The sequence below is a fragment of the Homalodisca vitripennis genome, chromosome 2 (genome assembly GCF_021130785.1).
Source record: "Homalodisca vitripennis isolate AUS2020 chromosome 2, UT_GWSS_2.1, whole genome shotgun sequence".
NCBI lineage: Eukaryota > Metazoa > Arthropoda > Insecta > Hemiptera > Cicadellidae > Homalodisca > Homalodisca vitripennis.
This window is the reverse complement of record NC_060208.1, coordinates 171446574-171465017: the sequence shown is the minus strand read 5'-3', so window position 1 is coordinate 171465017 and position 18444 is coordinate 171446574. Positions and strand designations below refer to the sequence as shown.

The window sequence follows — 18444 nt, the reverse complement described above, 5'->3', positions numbered from 1 at the left end:
ACCGCCATAATAGTAAATACTTCACCCCTGAACGTCGCTCGCCATATAATGTTACTACAGAGCGCCAGCTAATTCTAAACCTAATAAAATATAGATCTGAGTTGTCTACATTACCTGTTAATACTCTAAGCCCAAAGTGAAAATTCATGATCGGTATACGTATTTTAGAGTATTATAAACACCTGATTAGCACAATGTGAATAATTTCAGTCCTCGTTATTTCATAAACATAAAATTTAGAAAGTGCATCATATTAACTTACTAAAACAAATACTAAAAAATAAACATACAATGTTAAATAATTACAGAGTTTTATAGTTTGAGTACACAAATTCATCAATGGAGTAAAAAGATTTGTCAATGAACCACTCTTTCAGCTTCTTCTTTAGAGTTTTTGGTAGACTATTCTTGAGAATTGTTGGTAGGGCATTTAAAATATTGGCTCCTGCATAGCACGGCTTTCTCTAGATGAGTGTTAGGCGATGTGTAGGTAGAGTAAACTGTTGGGAGTGTCTTGTATTATGTTGATGGATGTAGATAATATCTGTGAATTCTCTATACAACATACATCATTACTTTAATTATATAGATGGAGGGTGCTATGAGTATTCCCATTCCCTGCATTCTTGCATGACTCTCTTGCCTTCATCCCAGCTAGTATCCTTACAGCACGCTTTTGTAAGACTAAAACTCTCTGGAGATTCTCTACTGATGTGCCTCCTCAACCCAAAATTCCATATTTTACACGACTTTCAAAAAGTGCATATTATGCGAATTTAACTGCCTCTACAGTGGAGTTTGTTCTAGTTCTTCGTAGTAGTAATTGCATACAAAGATAGCTACATTTGGCTACATAAGAACTCCAGGTGGGTGGTCCACGACAAGCATTCATCTATAATTACACCTAGATGTTTTGTTGTATAGACTTGCTGTAAGTTTGGCAATGACAATAGCTCGTTTTTCTGTCTTCTCGGTATAAGCTGTTTGGTCTTGGTTACGTTGAATACCAATGACAGTATTCTTGTGCTAAGTTGACAAATATAAAACTTTTGATTTCTAGATGCTCTGTGGCGCTATCAAAAGTCAGTTAAACTGTGTCATCAGCAAACGTTAAAGTGTAACTATAGTCTTGAATATATTTTGGAAGAGCACAAACAGGACTGGTCCTAGGGCAGACCTTTGGGAGACACCTCTCCATAGCTGCTCTCTCAGATTTAACGGTTCTCGTTTCTCCATGTGTCGTTCCTTTTGTTTAAACAATTTGGCTTCGGTTAGAAAAATAACTGTGAAACCATTTTGCTGTCACGCCATGCATCCCCAAGACTTTTAATATAGATAGAAATAAATTATGTCCAAGACAGTCAAAGACCTTACTAAGATCTAAAAATATACTTGACACAGTATTTTAACATCTATATTATTCACAATGAACTCTACAAGACCTCCAATATACTCTACAATGATTCTCCAAACTGCTCTACTTTTGTTCGATGCTTCAGACATTGATTGTGCATTCAATACCTACGATTCCTTCAAACCTATAATTGACCTCTCCTTTTCGTATTTGTCTCTTATTCAATTGACCTTGATCTATATTTCTTCCTCCTTACCCGTACCAACTTGTTTCTTCGTGCTTCATCAACCTAGATAAAATTGATTACTCTAAATTACTGTTTTATTATTTAATTTACCAAATAAAAACCTACTAGTAACTTTGTATAAATAAATAAAAAACGAGAATCCTCCTTAATGAACTAAAATGACAGATCGACTTAGGTACGACATTTTTCACCTTCAAAATAATGCAATTACAGGAGGCCGGCATAAATAATTGGATAGGTACATACATCAAATTTTAATAGTAAAATATAAGCACTTATAACACATAATAAAATGTATACTCATGCCTGGTAATAGATATTTTTGACGAGTTTCATTAACTTTCTAATGTAAATAGTTTTAAGGGGATAAAAATTTAATTCAAGCTAATTTAAATTTAATCAGTGTGAAGTGGTATAATAGGTTTTTGAGTTATGCGTAGTATCGTAATTGTAGATCAGATTTTCAACTATATTAATTTTTTTTAATAGTTAAATGTATGGTTCTAAAGTATTCATATAATATTTTTTCATATAAATTTTTGCATGTATTTTGAAGTGTATTTTTGCACTTTGTAAAAGGATTTACAACTGCCTGATATAATCTATACTCTTAAGTAGTAGCATTAGCATTCTCCGATTCTATTCGCAGCGCCCTTGTTCAGTGCCCATTGGTCTCTCAACTGAAATTTGAATTTTGAAAACCGGCCTGCAGTAAGTGGTTTGGTTATGTTGTTATGAGTGTTAGTGTTTACGATTTTGACAGTTCGTCTGGCAGTTGTCATGTGGAATATAGTTGTATTATATCCATCAAACTTATAAATTTTAATCATTGGTACTACTAATTTAAGGCTTATTTGAACAATTGTCTTATGCCCAAATTCATGTTTTGGGATTACTGTTACAATACTCTTCTTACACATTATTTGTAAGTTGTAGGTTGTAATGTTTTGGGTTTTTGCTACTATGTACATATTTTCTATTTGCTATCTTGGCCTGATGTTGTATTATTTGGAATATATGTTTGTAAATAAGTGTAATTGAAATTACACATTAAAATAGTATGTTTTTCTCGGTTTACACTCTTCCCTTCATATCCACCTTACTCAACTTAAGTACTGCTCTTTTTGGAATTAAATCTTCATTTTTAAGCCATAAAACTCTTTTTTGAATAGTCTTTCATAAACTGTTAATATATTAATAAATTCACTATTTTCAGCAACATTCAACAATTAAGATTTGTATATACTTAACTAATATAAACAAATTGTAAAATTATGTACATAGCCTACTGTATTTTTATCAATTTTAGGTTTTGATAGATTTTGTCTGATATTCTATTAGATTGTTTTGGTGAACTGATATGGATCTGCAGCGCCATGGTCTATGAACTTACCAGAATTTGAATTATATATACATCATTCATCAATAATGTCCAATGTTAATGTTCTAAAACCTAGCTCGGAGGCCTATATGGTTAAGTGTTAGAGAGGGCTTTTTAGCTCTAACTTCGCCTGGTAAAATTAGACCTTTACTTTACTATATATAGTCCTAAAGCCAAATAGTGAATCCAGCACCAACTTAAATTAAGACAAATTTAAACTTAGCTTATTATAGCCAATGGCGCAGTGTAGCGGGTACAATGGTTATTACAAGATAACCAGATCAAGCAACGTTAAGCATGGCTGCTGCTTGGATGGGTGACCGCTGAGCGATCCTCTCCTTGTAAGCAGTCCGCCCACCCGGTCTTTGGTGGTGGTTCGGAAGTCAGCTTTAAGCCGTTGGCCCCCAGGTTAAGTGTTAGAGAGGGCTTCTTAGACTGAGAGACTGGTAAAATAAGACATCTTTACTTTACTTAAAAAATAAATTATAACCTTATGAATCAAATGTGTCACTGTGTCATACTCTGTTCAGTGACAAATAAGCTGATCAAAGCATTATGTAATCATAACTAAATGGAATCATTACTGTAATCACTATAATGAATTTATTATATAACTTATGGTATAGGGTAGTACTTGCCCAGGATTGAGTTAATTTATTTGTTAAATTCGTTAAAAAAGCATTAACCACTTTTAAATCTATATAAAGTTGAAATTTTAGTAGTGTAATTATCTATATAAATTTGTATAAAGTTTTAAGTTTTTAATTACTCTATATAGCCTATTCTATTGTTACAGTACTATGTAGTAGGCTAAAACATGAAGAATGAGATTGATTATGTGAGCGGACTGCATCCTTCTCCATCATTCTCCAAAACGGCTCGGGATTGGATTTTATCCTCAGCTCTATATGATGGAATAGAAGATGAAGATATTAGGTACGTTGACTGTGATCATTATGTGCAATTTTAAATGTTAGCATATTTACATACTTTCCCTTAGAAATAGAGGGAAGCGGACCTGGATTTTATATCGATTAGCATAATCATCGATACTTAATATTAAGATATTGAATACAAGTCTGTCGATCATATCAACATATCTATAATAGTCATAATAACAATCATATATTTTAAATAAAAATAATATAATACACATAGTGACAATCTCATAAATAATAAAGCTGTAATGATGAAACAAACAATTATAACTGGCAATAAGAAAACCTCATAAATTATAACAACATGTAGCATTAAAAAAAATGTATGAAATATGCTTAATTATTTATATTTTCTCTTGGGTAGCAATGATTAACCGCTTCCAAAAAGTTGTTGAAAGCATCCTCTCTAGAAAACCGTAGTTCTCTTCTGTGCAAATACTCACATAGATTATCTGCAAGCTGGTTGGCTGATATGCCACTTTTTAAACTTCGTTTCATGGTCCTCCACTAGCTTTCGACTTTGTTGTTGTCTATTAAAGACAATACATTTATTATATGAAGAAATGTTTAAAGTTGCTACAAGTTAGTTATTGTTCAAAAATCAGTTTCGGTTCATTATATCAATAGTAATATAGTTTGTCAATATCGATATAAAAACCGTGTCTGCTTATTGTACTGTACCCGAAATATAAAAACCAGAATCTGCAGATGGAATGGTTTATAGTGTTTGTTAGACCTGGACAGAGAGTAAAAACAATAACAACTTATTTATTCCATCCATTATTGAGACTGCAGTGGATTGGATCACCTGCTTTGATGTAAGAAATGGATTCTATGAATTTCTGTCTGTCTTTGCCATTACTTCACTCCAACCTAACCTTGTGGCATTATGAACTCTCTGATCCCTTATTTGTCAGTTATTGTTGAGCTAACTGTTCATTAGAAAACAAATATCCCCAGCTTGAAAATTCGAGCTGAAAATGTTAAGATTCTCTCCATTCAGGTGTTCATAATAATGGTTTGAAGTGTCTTTATTGTGCTGTGAAAGTTGTAGAGAGAGAGAGAGAGAGAGATATTTCAACAAAGACCATACAATTGTTCTGAAGGAGTTAAATTGTTAAGGGAGAATATTTAAACCAATTTCTGAAGTTTATATGTAAAACTTCATTAGAGGCACCTTTTCGTTGATGGGCAGAAGATCCCTTAGGGTGAAAGTTGTGAAATGTGAAAGATGAGTTGTGGCTACATAAAATTAAATAACACTCAATTGATATTTGTCCAATCTTGGACCACTTTGTCTACATTATTATAAAGCCCTTTATCATCAAGGTGTGTTCATATAAAAGCTCAAAACAGAAAAATTAATTGATTAGTCATTAATCCTTTAGAATTATTTTGAGAGATCCTGTAGCGGTACACTTTTGTGCCATACTGTTTTATTGTCATTGTCCATGCATTTATTGTATCTATCTAATTGATACTATACATCAAGACATTTACATTAATTTTTTATTTGAATAATTGATCGAAAGGACATAAATAATTGCTTGACAGTAAACCTTTGTCGCAAGTGAACCAAATCGAGTATGTCAGTCTGTTTTTGACAGAGGACCTGTTCCCATCTTGCTACAACAGCCCAAAGCTTAAGTTTGAATAAGAATGAGATGTATATAAAATAGGAGGTAACTTCGTCATTTAATGTTAAGTGATTGTAAGGATTATTGTTGTCAGATTAAGACCGGTTTTGCAGTTTTCCTAAGTGTGTGGCTGCTTAGCTAGATTTTGGGTACATCAAAAGTATTGAGAATATTCTAGAACAATTCATGCAATCAAGTGATGTGAGGTTAGTTAACCTATGTGATACACTGAGGTGCTGATTGGTCAATTAGTAGACAATGTTAATCTACACCCCTGCAGAGGAGATAGTGATTGCAATAAATTCTGCTGGGTACAAAATTGTAATTTGCTTTTTGAATGTTACATAACTTCCCCTGAGAATTTATTTTGAGTCATATAATTTTTTCAGCAACATATGGAATAAGGCGAAATCGTGATGGAAAATCTAAAAACTTGACAGTGATTTATTTATTTATGTAATTTGAAGTTTTAGTGGATTCAATTACATTACATTGATAAGTATCCAGGCAGATGTAATGGAATGGTTTAAGGGAATCTAGTTGAACTCATTTTACTATTAATTAACACATGAGTGTGTGACACTTTTACACTTATACACTCACATACTTAATGTATTTTTACTTGAAATAAACTTGTGTTATGAATGTCATTTGTACTCTTACTGTAAATTCTATCACTGTATTTTTTTTATTATGGTTTGAATATTTGCTTAGTTTTATAATTTTTGCTACCAGATTACATTACAATTTATCTGGAACTGTTTTTTAAGAAACTGTTAATGTATGTAGTTATGCTTGGAATTATTTGGAATTAGAACCTAACTTGAATATTAATAATTTTAAATTGTTTAATTTCTATATTCAGGACAAAAGTGTATTTTCAGCTTATAAACTTAATATCAGTATACATGTTGTAATAGATTTGTAACAAAAGAGAGAAACATGTTAAAACAAATTGGGGTTAATATCAATATGATGTCATCTTTCCTAATCCTGTTAACCTTTTTATCTTCTCGGATATTTAACTTTTTATATCTGAATCTGTCATGTTATTTTAATTATTTATACTTTTTTCAGACAAATCCACACGCTTCTTTCAGAGAAGGGGGCTAATCCGAACGTGTTGTTGCCAGAGTACGGAATTACACCATTCCACCTGGTGGTAGCGAACGAGAGTACCAACTTTGCAGTGCAAGCAACTGATATCTGTCTGCAGCATGGAGCTGACCCTAATGTTAGGTAGATTTCCATTATATTTTTTCTTTATTTTGCACCAACAAATATATATATAACAGAAAAAGATACAGTAAAATATGCAGAATGGTAATACAAGAGAAATATTGAATGGACATTGAATCTTTATTGCTCGTGTTTGAAAAGCTATCAATTGCATTAAATTTCATCACATTAAATTAAGTTAAAAATATTAAATATTCAACTACTGATGTCTTAGTATGATGTTTCGCTTTCCTGGCTTGATAATAAGTGAATTAACTAATAATCATCAAAGTTTAATACATTTGACTTTTTCTTAGTTTAAACTATAGCTTGTAACACTCTTTTATATGTTTGGAACATATACAAGTACATTTGTATGTTGATTGGTAAATAAATTTGTGTTCATTAGAAGTATACATCAAATGAATAAAATTAAAGTGTCTTCAATTTTGTTTTTAATTTACTTATAACCGTCTCAATTCCAATCGTATGTGACAGATAATATAAAATTCTGGTACCTTCATATAATGTCTGCTATTTTGTAGATCACTTTGTTCTATTGGATAGTATATTATTAAGTAGTGAAAATTTGTTGTATAGTACTGTAATTATTAATGTTATAAAACAGTTAAGTTTTCTATATTTTTATCATGCGTGTATTATTGTCTCAAAATTAGAAGAGACCAAATTTATGAATATTCAGTTAAATCTTGATTTGGGTTAAGTTTTGTTAATTTGAAGTCATTTAACATGAGGAGAGAAGCCCTAATGTCTTTTCATTTTGAGTTGATATAGGTGAAGTTGAATAAATTGAAATTATATTCAGTTGCATATATTTGAATTGTATTAAATCAGTTGGGTCAAGAGAGTAGTATTGTGGTGATTTAGGGCAGTTAATTTCATTTTGAGTCGATCTATCTGATAAAATAGTCAGTTCCAGTAATATAGTTTACATGATGTTGGTGACATATTGAAATCTTCTAGTGATGTAAAGTATGTATGTTTACTTTTAAAATTACGTATGCTAGTTATTACAATAGACACATTAATAATATTCTTTCACTTAATTAACTACTCTGTGGAAAGATATTTTATGCTGTAAATTTGTATTTTTTCATTTAGGTATTGCAGTTACTTCTCCACTATCTCTACATTTGAACAGTATTTAAACCATGATAAAAATCCTGATCTAGGTTTTGAATATTTGTATACAGGTAATTCTTTGTAATTAATGTTTCAAATTATTTTATGTCAAACTCTCATGGTTCAAAAACATGAATTTAATGTCAGAGACAAGTTCATGGTTAGGTCAATTCATAGCTTAATTAAACTCCCTGTTACACCTCCTCTGCTACACTTTTTACACTCATAATCGCTGCTTGGAATTATTTTTCTGAGTACATGTTTCGTATTTTTTTACTGAATTGCCTATGTTAGTTCCAACCTTTTGATGGCTGATGCTTATTGTTTCCTGTTTATAAAAAAAATTATCAGTTTTCTTGAATGTATAAATCAATTCCATGCAATGCCAAGAACAACGCATTATTTTGTTTAATAGATTTATTTTATTTAACAGTGCAGTTAATTTTTTACTTTACCACTTTCTTACACTCACTGGACTTAGCATCCTTTATGAGCAATACATTTTAGTTGAATATGAGATGGTATCTGAAGGATCTAACAAGGATGTAAAGCATACGATTGTGTGGAAAATATTGGATTTATTCTTACATGGATTATTGTATTTTACAGACATAGGCTTGTATTGGAAATATATGGAAGCACAGAGCTTTTGTAGTTTTAATTTGACTCCTCCTTGTAATATCTTATTTACCGTTCGTAGTAGTAATGTCGTGTTGTGGGACAGGTCGGAGGATGGTCTGACGCCTGTACACCTGGCTGCTATGTGGGGTTGTCCAGAAGTGCTACAAGTCCTGCTGGCAAGCGGTGGCGATCCTTGGCTGGTAGACTGCTTCAACAAGAATGCCTTTCACTATGCCCAGAGTGAGGGACAACATGAATGCTATAAAATTCTCACTCGGCACTGTGACCCCAAGCGCAGGCCACCGGGCCACTCTAAGGCTCCATACCAATTAAATCTCAGTGAGTACTTTGTGTCCTTTTGATTTTTGGTAAGTTTTGGTGGTTTTGATCCTTGGCAAAGTGAGAATTTATGCTGTTAAAGCTGAGCTTTGTTGAGCTATATTTATTTATTGTGTAAATTACATTGTAGACCGACACAAATAAACCTGTTAAAATTATAAATAATCTTGTAGAGTGTAATTTATATTATTACCTGAAGTTAATATTTTTCAGAGCGTGTAGTCCTCTACAAAAATGACTTACAAATCGTATACGAGGCTTCACCCTCTGGTACAAGAAAATCTGCCTGTACTCAGACACCATCTTTCTCTCGACAATCCCAGGTTAATCCCATTGAGGTCAGTTCAAACTGTGATTTATCAGTTGAACTTTTTATATTTATAATTAATGTTCGTTATAAGTCTCCATAAAGAAACATAGGACATGTAAAATAAGTGGTGCTGAAATATGACATATACTTGCCCCCTTTACATACCAGGCAATTTGATATTTCCTTATTCCTACACTATCAACCATAATGGAAGGTCTGCTTGTCTTGAAAATCTCTGTTTTTTATTCAGATTCATACGATTATTACGAAAATTATGATTCATTAGATTTAAACAAATTGAAAATGTTAAGAAAAGAAATATTTTCCTTGTAATTGTGTAAATTATGCTTACATTTCAAATTGCATTATAATTAGATCATTATGTTGGTCTCTAACAAAATTTAGATTTAACTGTAATCTAAGTTAAAATATATTATATTACTACTGTTTAACCCATTGGTCTAGCTGTGGTCTGAAGCCTGCACAGCCCCTGCACTAACAATTAAAAAATTACAGCATTTGATCAGAAATCAGAAATTTCTTTATTGATATTTTTAAGATTACAAGTAGCGTCATTTAACAAAAAGTTTACATAGTTATAAAATATAAAAGTTCATGTTTGTCTCTGTCAAGTTGTCAGTCTCCATAAGTAAAATTCCTCCACTGTGTAGATGGTTCTTTGCAAGAGCCAGTTCTTTATTGCAGTCTTCATTGTTAATGTGATTGTTTCCTATTTTCTTAATTTCTTCTGGCAGAGCATTAAAAAGTTTTTTCCCGGCATAGGTTGGTTTTTTCTCAAATACAGCTGTTCTGTGAAGAGGTAGTGGAAAGTCTTGACCATGTCTTGTGTTATGTTCATGAAGATTACTATTTCGAGGAAAGTCTTTTAATAAGCAGTACAATATCGTTTCCAGAATATATAGAGAAGTCACTGTCAGTATATTCAATTCTTTAAAAGTAGCTCTGCAGCTTTCTCTACGTCCTAGCTTCCCATTAACGGATTGCTTTCTTCTGAATTTTGAGGATTTTAGTAGGTTAAATTGAGTTGTGCCCCCCCATGCTGCTATCCCATACCTGAGATGACTTTCAAATAAGACATAGTACGCTATTTTGGTAGATTCAAGAGTGCTTGTTGCATGGGTCCTTCGCAAAGCATAGAGTGATGAATTTAGCTTCAGGCATAAGTTGTCAATGTGATTTGTCCATGTCAATGTATTATTTAGTGTTATTCCTAAATAATTCATGTCCTCTGTTTTCTTGAATACCAGGGATTTCGGACACATAGTTTTTATTAGTTCCTAGAGTGAGTTGTTTAGTTTTTCAAGCTGTTTAAGACCCAGATCATTGTATTTGCAATATTGTTGGGCCATATTGAATGAGATGTAGGAGTTTATTTCTAGCTGCTCAACATCCTTCTGGGCTGAGAGTAAGTACGGTATCGTCTGCGTACATGATGGAATTTGTGTAGTTTTCCAAGAATATTGGCAGGTCATTGGTGAATAAAATATATAACACTGGTCCTAAGACGGAGCCTTGGGGAACCCCTCGAGTCATAGGTAGTTTTTTCAGATTTAACAGTACAGGTCTCTTCCATTTCTTCTCTGTTTAACCTCTACAACTTGGTATCTTTCGTTCAAATAACTCTCAAACCATTTTAAGGCTGACTGTTGGACGCCAAGAGTTTGTAGTTTGGCTAGGATGAGCTTATGGCCAAGACAGTTGAAAGCTTTGCTCAAGTCTAAAAAGATACTAGTGATGGTGTTGCCCTCTTCCAGGTTGTCTGTAATATATTCAACAAGGTCTATTATTGCAGTTGATGTAGATCTTTCTTTTCTGAAGCCATGTTGATTATTGGATAGGAGGTTATTGTCTTGTAGGTGAGTGAGTAGTCTAGAAAGAGTGATCTTCTCTATTATTTTTTGATACAGTTGGTAGTAGTGAAATGGGACGGTAGTTTGTTGCTTCATCTTTGTTTCCTTGTTTATATTTAGGGTATACTTTGGCCTGTTTTTAAGTTTTTTGGAAATATGCTCTGTATAAAGGATATGTTAGTGATGTGAAGGATTGGTTTCAGAAGTTCAGCTTCGCAAAATTTTATGATTTTTTGATGAAATCTCGTCCAAACCCGAGGAGGTTTTACTTTTCAATGAACGGATTGTTTGTTTAATTTCTTTGGCTGTGGTTGGGGTCATTTTTGTCATTGTGGTATCTATATTGTAGCATGGACTATACAGTAAGTTGTCATACGATATTTGGTGTTGCTTTAGCGTGTTTTCTGCTATATTTATAAAGAAGGTGTTAAGGTGGTCAGCGATTTTCTTTGGGTCCGTTTCTTTTATTCCGTGATTGTTAAATGATTCAAGTCTGACGTTGATTGGTTCTTAGCAGCTCTTTCTCTATTTATGAGTTCCCAGACTGCTTTTGTTTTGTTTTTAGCGTGATATATGTGGTCTGCATTAGCTTCCTTCCTAAGTCGCCTGAGTTTCAGATCATAGGCCTTCTTCTTCTGGTTTGCCTCAGATTTATCTTCAGTTCTTCCTGTGACATTAAACTTATCCTGCGCATTGATAAATTCCTTTCGTAATCTTAAGGTTTCTTCATCATAGACTGTGTTCTTTCTAGAGTGGCTTTGTTTTCTTGGTCTTGAGTGGGCAGGCAAGATCTAATGCCCTTGTAAAAGGTATTAAGGAAGTTATCGTAAGCGTCATCAATGTTGTTCGGATTGCGTCACAGTCTCCCAGGTTTCTGTGGCTAGGATAGATTTTAGGTAATTTAGGTTCCTCACGCATGTGTTTCTGTATGTTGAGAATGTTATATTTTCAAATATTTTAGAAAAGTCAGCTGTGCAATATTGGCCAGTATGATCTGATAAGCCAGTGTTACAGATTTCGACATTTAGTTTACTGGGTGGGAGGTCAGTGCATATAAAGTCAATAGAGGAGTTAGAGGTGGCTGTGACTCTCGTTGGTGGCAGGGCAAGTCTCTTTAGGTCATGTGAAGCCAGCAGTTCATCTAGTGCACCTTGTTCTCGGTTTCTGGTAAGGTTATCTATGTTGATGTCTCCAGTGATTATGATGTAAGAGTTGTGTCTTTTGACTTCAGTTAAGGAGTCGTCTATCACTTGGAGTGCAGTCTCAAGATTTGCATTCGGTGGTACTGTAATAGCTTAATATATGTATGTCCTTTTTATTACTAATTTTTATTTTAGTTTCCAGTTACCTCACATACCATTTCTATACTGTATTTTTCCAGGTTGAGAGTGGTGGTTTTGTTGGCTAACTTCTTGTGTCTATATATAGCGACTCCTCCCTTGATATGCTCTGTTCTGCCATATGCACACACAAAGTCATAATTACTGAGTCTCACATGATTGATTGACATGCTGTTTTTAGTCCGTGCTCAGTTAGGACCACTATGTCAGCAAGTTTAGTATGTAGTTGGTGTTTCCAGTCTTTCGATTTTATTGCTTACTCTGTCTATGTTTTGATGAAAAACTATGAGCTTCTCTGTTTTTTTTGTTACTTAGACAGGTGCGTCGTGAGGTTGGCTTGTTTCTAAAAAATTGCTGGATGTGCTAGAGAAATTCGTAGAAGCTAAGGCAGATAGTGTTAGTGATTGCAATTATTGTAGTGTTAGAAGTTTTTTTAACTAATTTTGGTTTTCATCTTCTTCACAACTAAACTAGTTACAAATGTATATCCAATATTATTTTAGTACCAATAACATTTTTTTTTGCAAAGTTAAAAAATGACTAAATAACATTTAATTAATACAAAACCTATCTGGTATTTGAGAATAAAAACTATTTTCACACAATTTTGTGCGTTAATCAAGATTGGAAAAGTAATGAATATATATATATATATATAAGTTATTATCTAATTTTAAATTTTGATTGTACCAATGATCAAAAAACCATTTAATGCCATGGAAATGCTATTTGTACGCTGTTATAAAAACTACCTTATTGTACAGGTACAAAGCTGTGAATGTTTGCATATAAAATAATCGAATCTGGTTAGCTCCTTTGACATTATGAATGGAATTTTTACTGTAGTTGAAGAAAAGCAAATTGGGATAACACACTCTTGCCCTTATACTAGAAGCATATACCCTTATACATATTTAGTAATCAGTGAAAATATCATTAATCTAAGTTGGATTCCAAAACCAACATATGAGACTGTTTTTTTAGTCAGCGCAACAGCATAATTCAATTGTGGAACCGTAAATACATTAGACCGGGAGTGAATTTAAACAATTGGAACAGACTCCTATTGACCACAGTAACTTTTTAGTTGTACGATATACTTTCATCATTGAGACAAAGAGGCAAACTGTTATTGTTATTGAAATCGTCGGAGAACTTCAATAAATTATTATGAGATGTTGGAGGGAAATACGAATCTTATAAAAACTGTTTCACTTTATGACTTTAGGATCCCAAAACACTGTTCTTTAAACTTAAATCTAAACTTGATCAGGAGATTGGAATAGTTTTTGGTGACTATCGATTATCTCAGGACTGTTTATTATGTCATAAAAAAAGAATACTTGAATATATTGTCTGGTTTTTTTCAACAGGAAATTGTGTGCGAAGCCACAGGTAACTGCTAGTGTATGTATATATATATAAAATATTTTCTTTGTTGACACGCAAAATTCAATGTTTATGATTTTTTTGTCTTACTGTTAGTGAAGTAACAAACTGAAACAAACCAAGGCTTATACTTTAATAAAGTTTCACCCTATTTTTATTGGTCTCATCTGTGTAGACCAATGGATTGATATAAAATTAAGGGAGAAGCCATTTGTACCATTCTGTGTGCTGTGTAATAGACTGTTAATAATAAAATTCAACCAAAACTGTAAGTTGTGTGTATTTTTTTTGCAAATGTTTATAACATTTTGCTTAGTTTACTAATAGTTGACTTTAGGTAAAAATAAAAAATAAATTATATTTGGGTGTATGACAACTTAGTATTATTAATGATTGACCAATTCACTATATCCATACACAGTAATAGTTGGCTCATAAAAAAATAAGTGAATCAATTCTTTGTTTCAAGTTTGTTTTGACAGTGGAAGGATTGGGAAGGAAACAGGATTTTTCCGGACATTTGACATTGTTTAGTAACACAAAAAAACAGTAACACTATTTTTCGAGATCTGCAATCTGATCTCTTCTTCAGGTAAATAACTAATCTAACATAGATTGCAGATTTCAAAACACAGTGTTACTGATTTTTTGTGTCACTGAGCAAATGTCCGAAAAAATCCTGTTTCCTTCACAAGTGAATCAAGTTTGTATTTTGATTTCGTAGCAAACCACAGGTATTCAGTAAGTTTATATATAAGTTGGTTTATAGCTGATACATGCACTACACAGACACACACAAACACACACATATGTATTAATAAAATTTATGTGAAAACACATTTTACAAAATAAACTCTGAAGTGACTGTTTTAACTGAAAAACATAATTTGATTTTTTCTTAGTAGTTTTTTTTATTTGACCATTGCATTATTTACTTTTTAATATTTATGAATAGAAAACAACAAGAGACATAGTATTGATTAAGTTTAACACTAAGAAAAGACTAATTTTGGTTCTTCTTTCAGAATCAGTTAGTAAATCAATGCTCAATATGTGTGTTTCCATTTTATATGAATTTATAGTATTTGTATTGAATTGTTAATATGTTGTTGAGTTCTTTTCAGTCCCTGGTTATATATTTTTCAGGAGGTGTTGAGCGGCTTTTCTGAAATTAGAAATATTTCAGATGAAATAAATCAGAGTGAGAAATCTAATGTGCATGAAAGTAGAAAAAAGAAATTCACAAGCCTGGAAAGGAAAGATAGAGAGAAAATTAAAGACAATACCTCAGTGAATGGCAATAGCCACGAGCATTTGAACAGTAGATTAAAAGAAGTAATTGTGAGACATAGGAGAAATTCTGCAGTTTTTGAGTATTGCCCACCCAAAGAAAACAAGGAGAACTCTAGCAGTGGAATAATATCTTGGGATGATTTAGGTAAAAGTGATGTGGCATCTTTTGCTGTTTCTGAACTAGTTGACAGACTCGAGAAGACGAACATTTTTAGACAATCTTTGAAACCCATGGGTGGTCATAATGATGTTTTGAGGAATATTACTCAACGCAAGAAGCCTTGTATTTTGGTTAAACCAGAGGCATCTGTAGTTACCGAACAATCAACATCAAGTTATCAGTCATGTCAAAAAATTAATTCAAGAAACAGTATTGGTTTTGTTTTTGATCATTCAAAGAACACTGATTGTTCAACATTATCTAGTTGCAAAGAAAAGCTGGAATCTCCGCCCAGTATTGGTTTTGTTCTGGACAATTTAGACAGGACCTCATCTCGAATTCGAGGCAGCAGTCTGTTTTCTGACATTGCCTCCGATGTTGAGGTTTACTCTACTCCAGGGCGAGAGACGGGCAGCAGTCGTGAAGTCATGACCGAAGACGACACCTCTGCCGAAGAGAAACCTTCAACTAAGCTCTCATCCTCCGATTCGCTCTACCCTTATGTTTCCTGTGTGGAGGTAAGCACAAAGGAGAGCGAGACGAGTGAGTGCTTCGAGAGTTGTGAAGAAATAGTGTCAAGAACGTCAGAGGGATGTTCTTCATTGGAACAACAGACTGAGGGAGGATATGAACAGTCAGGCCCGCAAGAAGTGAACTCTGTGATTGACTCAATTCTGAACAACATTGACGAGGATAAGAAGACACCTGTGAATCCAAGACTGATTACCAGCACTCCAGAAAGATTAGGTAAGTTCTAAACAGGTGCATTAAAGTACTACAGGTATATTAATAAAGTACTAAGTACACAATGGACTGCCACTGAAAGGTATAAATACTACACGGTAGGCAAATGGCATGGAGTTCAGATTGGAGAGAATGAACCAAGCGATGTCACTGCAAAGGAGTCAAGAGCAGAAACACGTCACACCCAAACTAACGAAGGTGGAACATTGTGTTCCGAACTAACAGAACAAAACAAAGAATTTGAGTATCTACAAAAAATGAAAAAATTTATTGCTAAAAAGGAAGTATAATTAATACATGTATCTTATTTTCTGTAGAATTTTATTTTAGGCAACTTTTATGAGAATGTACAGATTCCAAAAAGTTTGATTACACATAATAATATTTAAATAAAATAAATAAGAAAAAAAACATTAATGAAAGGCTTTCAAAATAATTTTGGAATACAAGTGGTAAATAAATCAATAAAAATATATGTTTGAGACTTAAGTTATTTCAAACTTGAGTTTCCAGAGTTAAATTATTTTACTTAAATTCTTAAATTTTGATACTGTTGATACATTCTATAAGCTTGACGCTATGGATTTGGTTTGTATGTTTTTCTGCTTTATAATGATATACATTTTTGGAAAATATTGTGGAAATTATTTTCTGTGAAATTGTTTAATGTAGTAATTCTGACTAATTATTGGTAATAAAGTCGAACAAGATTACCAACATTGAAAAGATGGATCTTTTCAATGTTATTATCAGTTTTTGATGGCGATGGTCTGTCAATGCGTGTATTAATACTTTTGTCTCCTTTTGGCCACCTTTAAATCATTTAAACCACTCAAACACTTTTGTTTGTGATAAACAGTTGTTACATTACACTTGTAATATTAAAAATATTTCATTTGCAGATTTTCCAAGTTCGAAAAGAAATTTGATGTACACATGCTTTTTTTTCTGAATACTCAACATTTTTATTGACATAGAGACAAAAGATTAACCGCTTATAACTGGTGCTATGGGTGGGATAAGTAAGGGAGCTGGACGAAACACAAGGAGGGATAAGAAGGGGAGTCATGTGACTGGCCGTATGATATTCAGCCTTATTTTGTTCTATGACTCCGCCAGTATTAATCTGGTTATTTTATAGCCACACCTTGTATTTATAAGTATTTTTAGTACATTTAATTCTATTTCTAAATAAAGCTACACTAGATTGGAATTTTGTACTGACAAGCAATTTTTTGAATCATGAATGTCATTTGGACGATTACAAGAATATAATCTGGTACAAGCTTGTTTATTTTGATTAATTGGGATTAAAAATGATCTGGACGAACAAAATCCCGGATAATCCAGAATACAGTAAAAACATAACAGATTACAGATAATAAGGACTGTAATTTCTGTAACAAATGTAACAGTAAAAGAGAGTTTTGTAATTTGTTTGTTTCACAGAGACTAATTATAGAGAAACAAATAAAATACATAACAAATAAAAAGAAATGTTGTTTACTATTTGTAAAATACTCAGTCAGTCTCTTTGCGATCAGCATTAAACTAATATGACTACTCTCTCAGATCGCCATGTATGGCCATGGCTGTTCTCTGCTTCAAGTCATTTATTTATGACCATGTCCAGCTCGGCAGCCCACACCTAGTAGCCCTTGCTGTTTGGGCGATCAGCTCGCCAGGCCTCTACGTGTGGCCCATTGTATTGCTCAGTTATAACATTCAATCCTTATCCAGTTCTGGCTGGAAAGTGCTGCAATCTCTCGGCCAAATAAGTAACTAAATTAATATTTCTCTGTTTGCAGCACATACCGTTGTAAACATTGTTCAGAATTGGTTTTCATCCAACTGTCAGTATCACTGTAGCTACTGTATAGTATAGTAGTGTATCCTATTAATTTATTAAAATACAAATGCATTCGCTGGAAAACACGAACATGTGTTATCAAAAAATAAATAATGCTGGAAGTTAAAAAAATTGTTCATTTAAAAAATATTTAACATCCTCTACTCTGTAAAGCTGATTCAGGCAGATAACATTGAGATTCGGATAAACAGTGTCCAGATAAATGAGATTTTACTGTACTTTTAAGGATATATATTTTGATATTTAAATTTAAAAAAGTAAAGAAACAAATATATTAAAATATTTTTTGGATAACAAAACAATAATTCACAGATAAAATATAATTTTGTATAGCTATTTATGTTTAATAGTGTTTGTAAATATTATTTTCAACTAATAAAACATTAAAGAAACTTGCATAGCACAGAATAATTTTATAACTTTCCTAAATTGGACTATTACTTTTTTACTACATTTTAGGGAATATTGATAAACAGTGAACAAAATCTATCAAAAACAATAAAACTTTAGTATTATTATTTTTTGTAACACAGATTAATATCAGTTGAAATCAGCTGGGTGATTGTAGTCCAAGACCTTGGTATAGGAT

General features: G+C 32.6%; 1 protein-coding gene across 5 annotated transcripts in view; it reads left to right on the top strand.

Moving 5' to 3' along the window:
- Window positions 1–18444, top strand: part of LOC124355029 — a 52497-nt gene that overhangs the window by 16903 nt on the left and 17150 nt on the right. The window contains exons 1-6 of one of the 5 annotated variants that reach the window (XM_046805929.1): window positions 2230–2312; window positions 3779–3918; window positions 6635–6796; window positions 8643–8878; window positions 9092–9216; window positions 14935–15988. In XM_046805929.1, the coding sequence (XP_046661885.1) occupies window positions 3800–3918; window positions 6635–6796; window positions 8643–8878; window positions 9092–9216; window positions 14935–15988 (1696 nt within the window). In that variant the 5' untranslated portion in view covers window positions 2230–2312; window positions 3779–3799. Of the gene's footprint in view, window positions 1–2229; window positions 2527–3778; window positions 3919–6634; window positions 6797–8642; window positions 8879–9091; window positions 9217–14934; window positions 15989–18444 lie in introns of those variants that run through there. The other 4 variants (XM_046805930.1, XM_046805932.1, XM_046805928.1 and 1 more) reach the window with 4 other exon arrangements.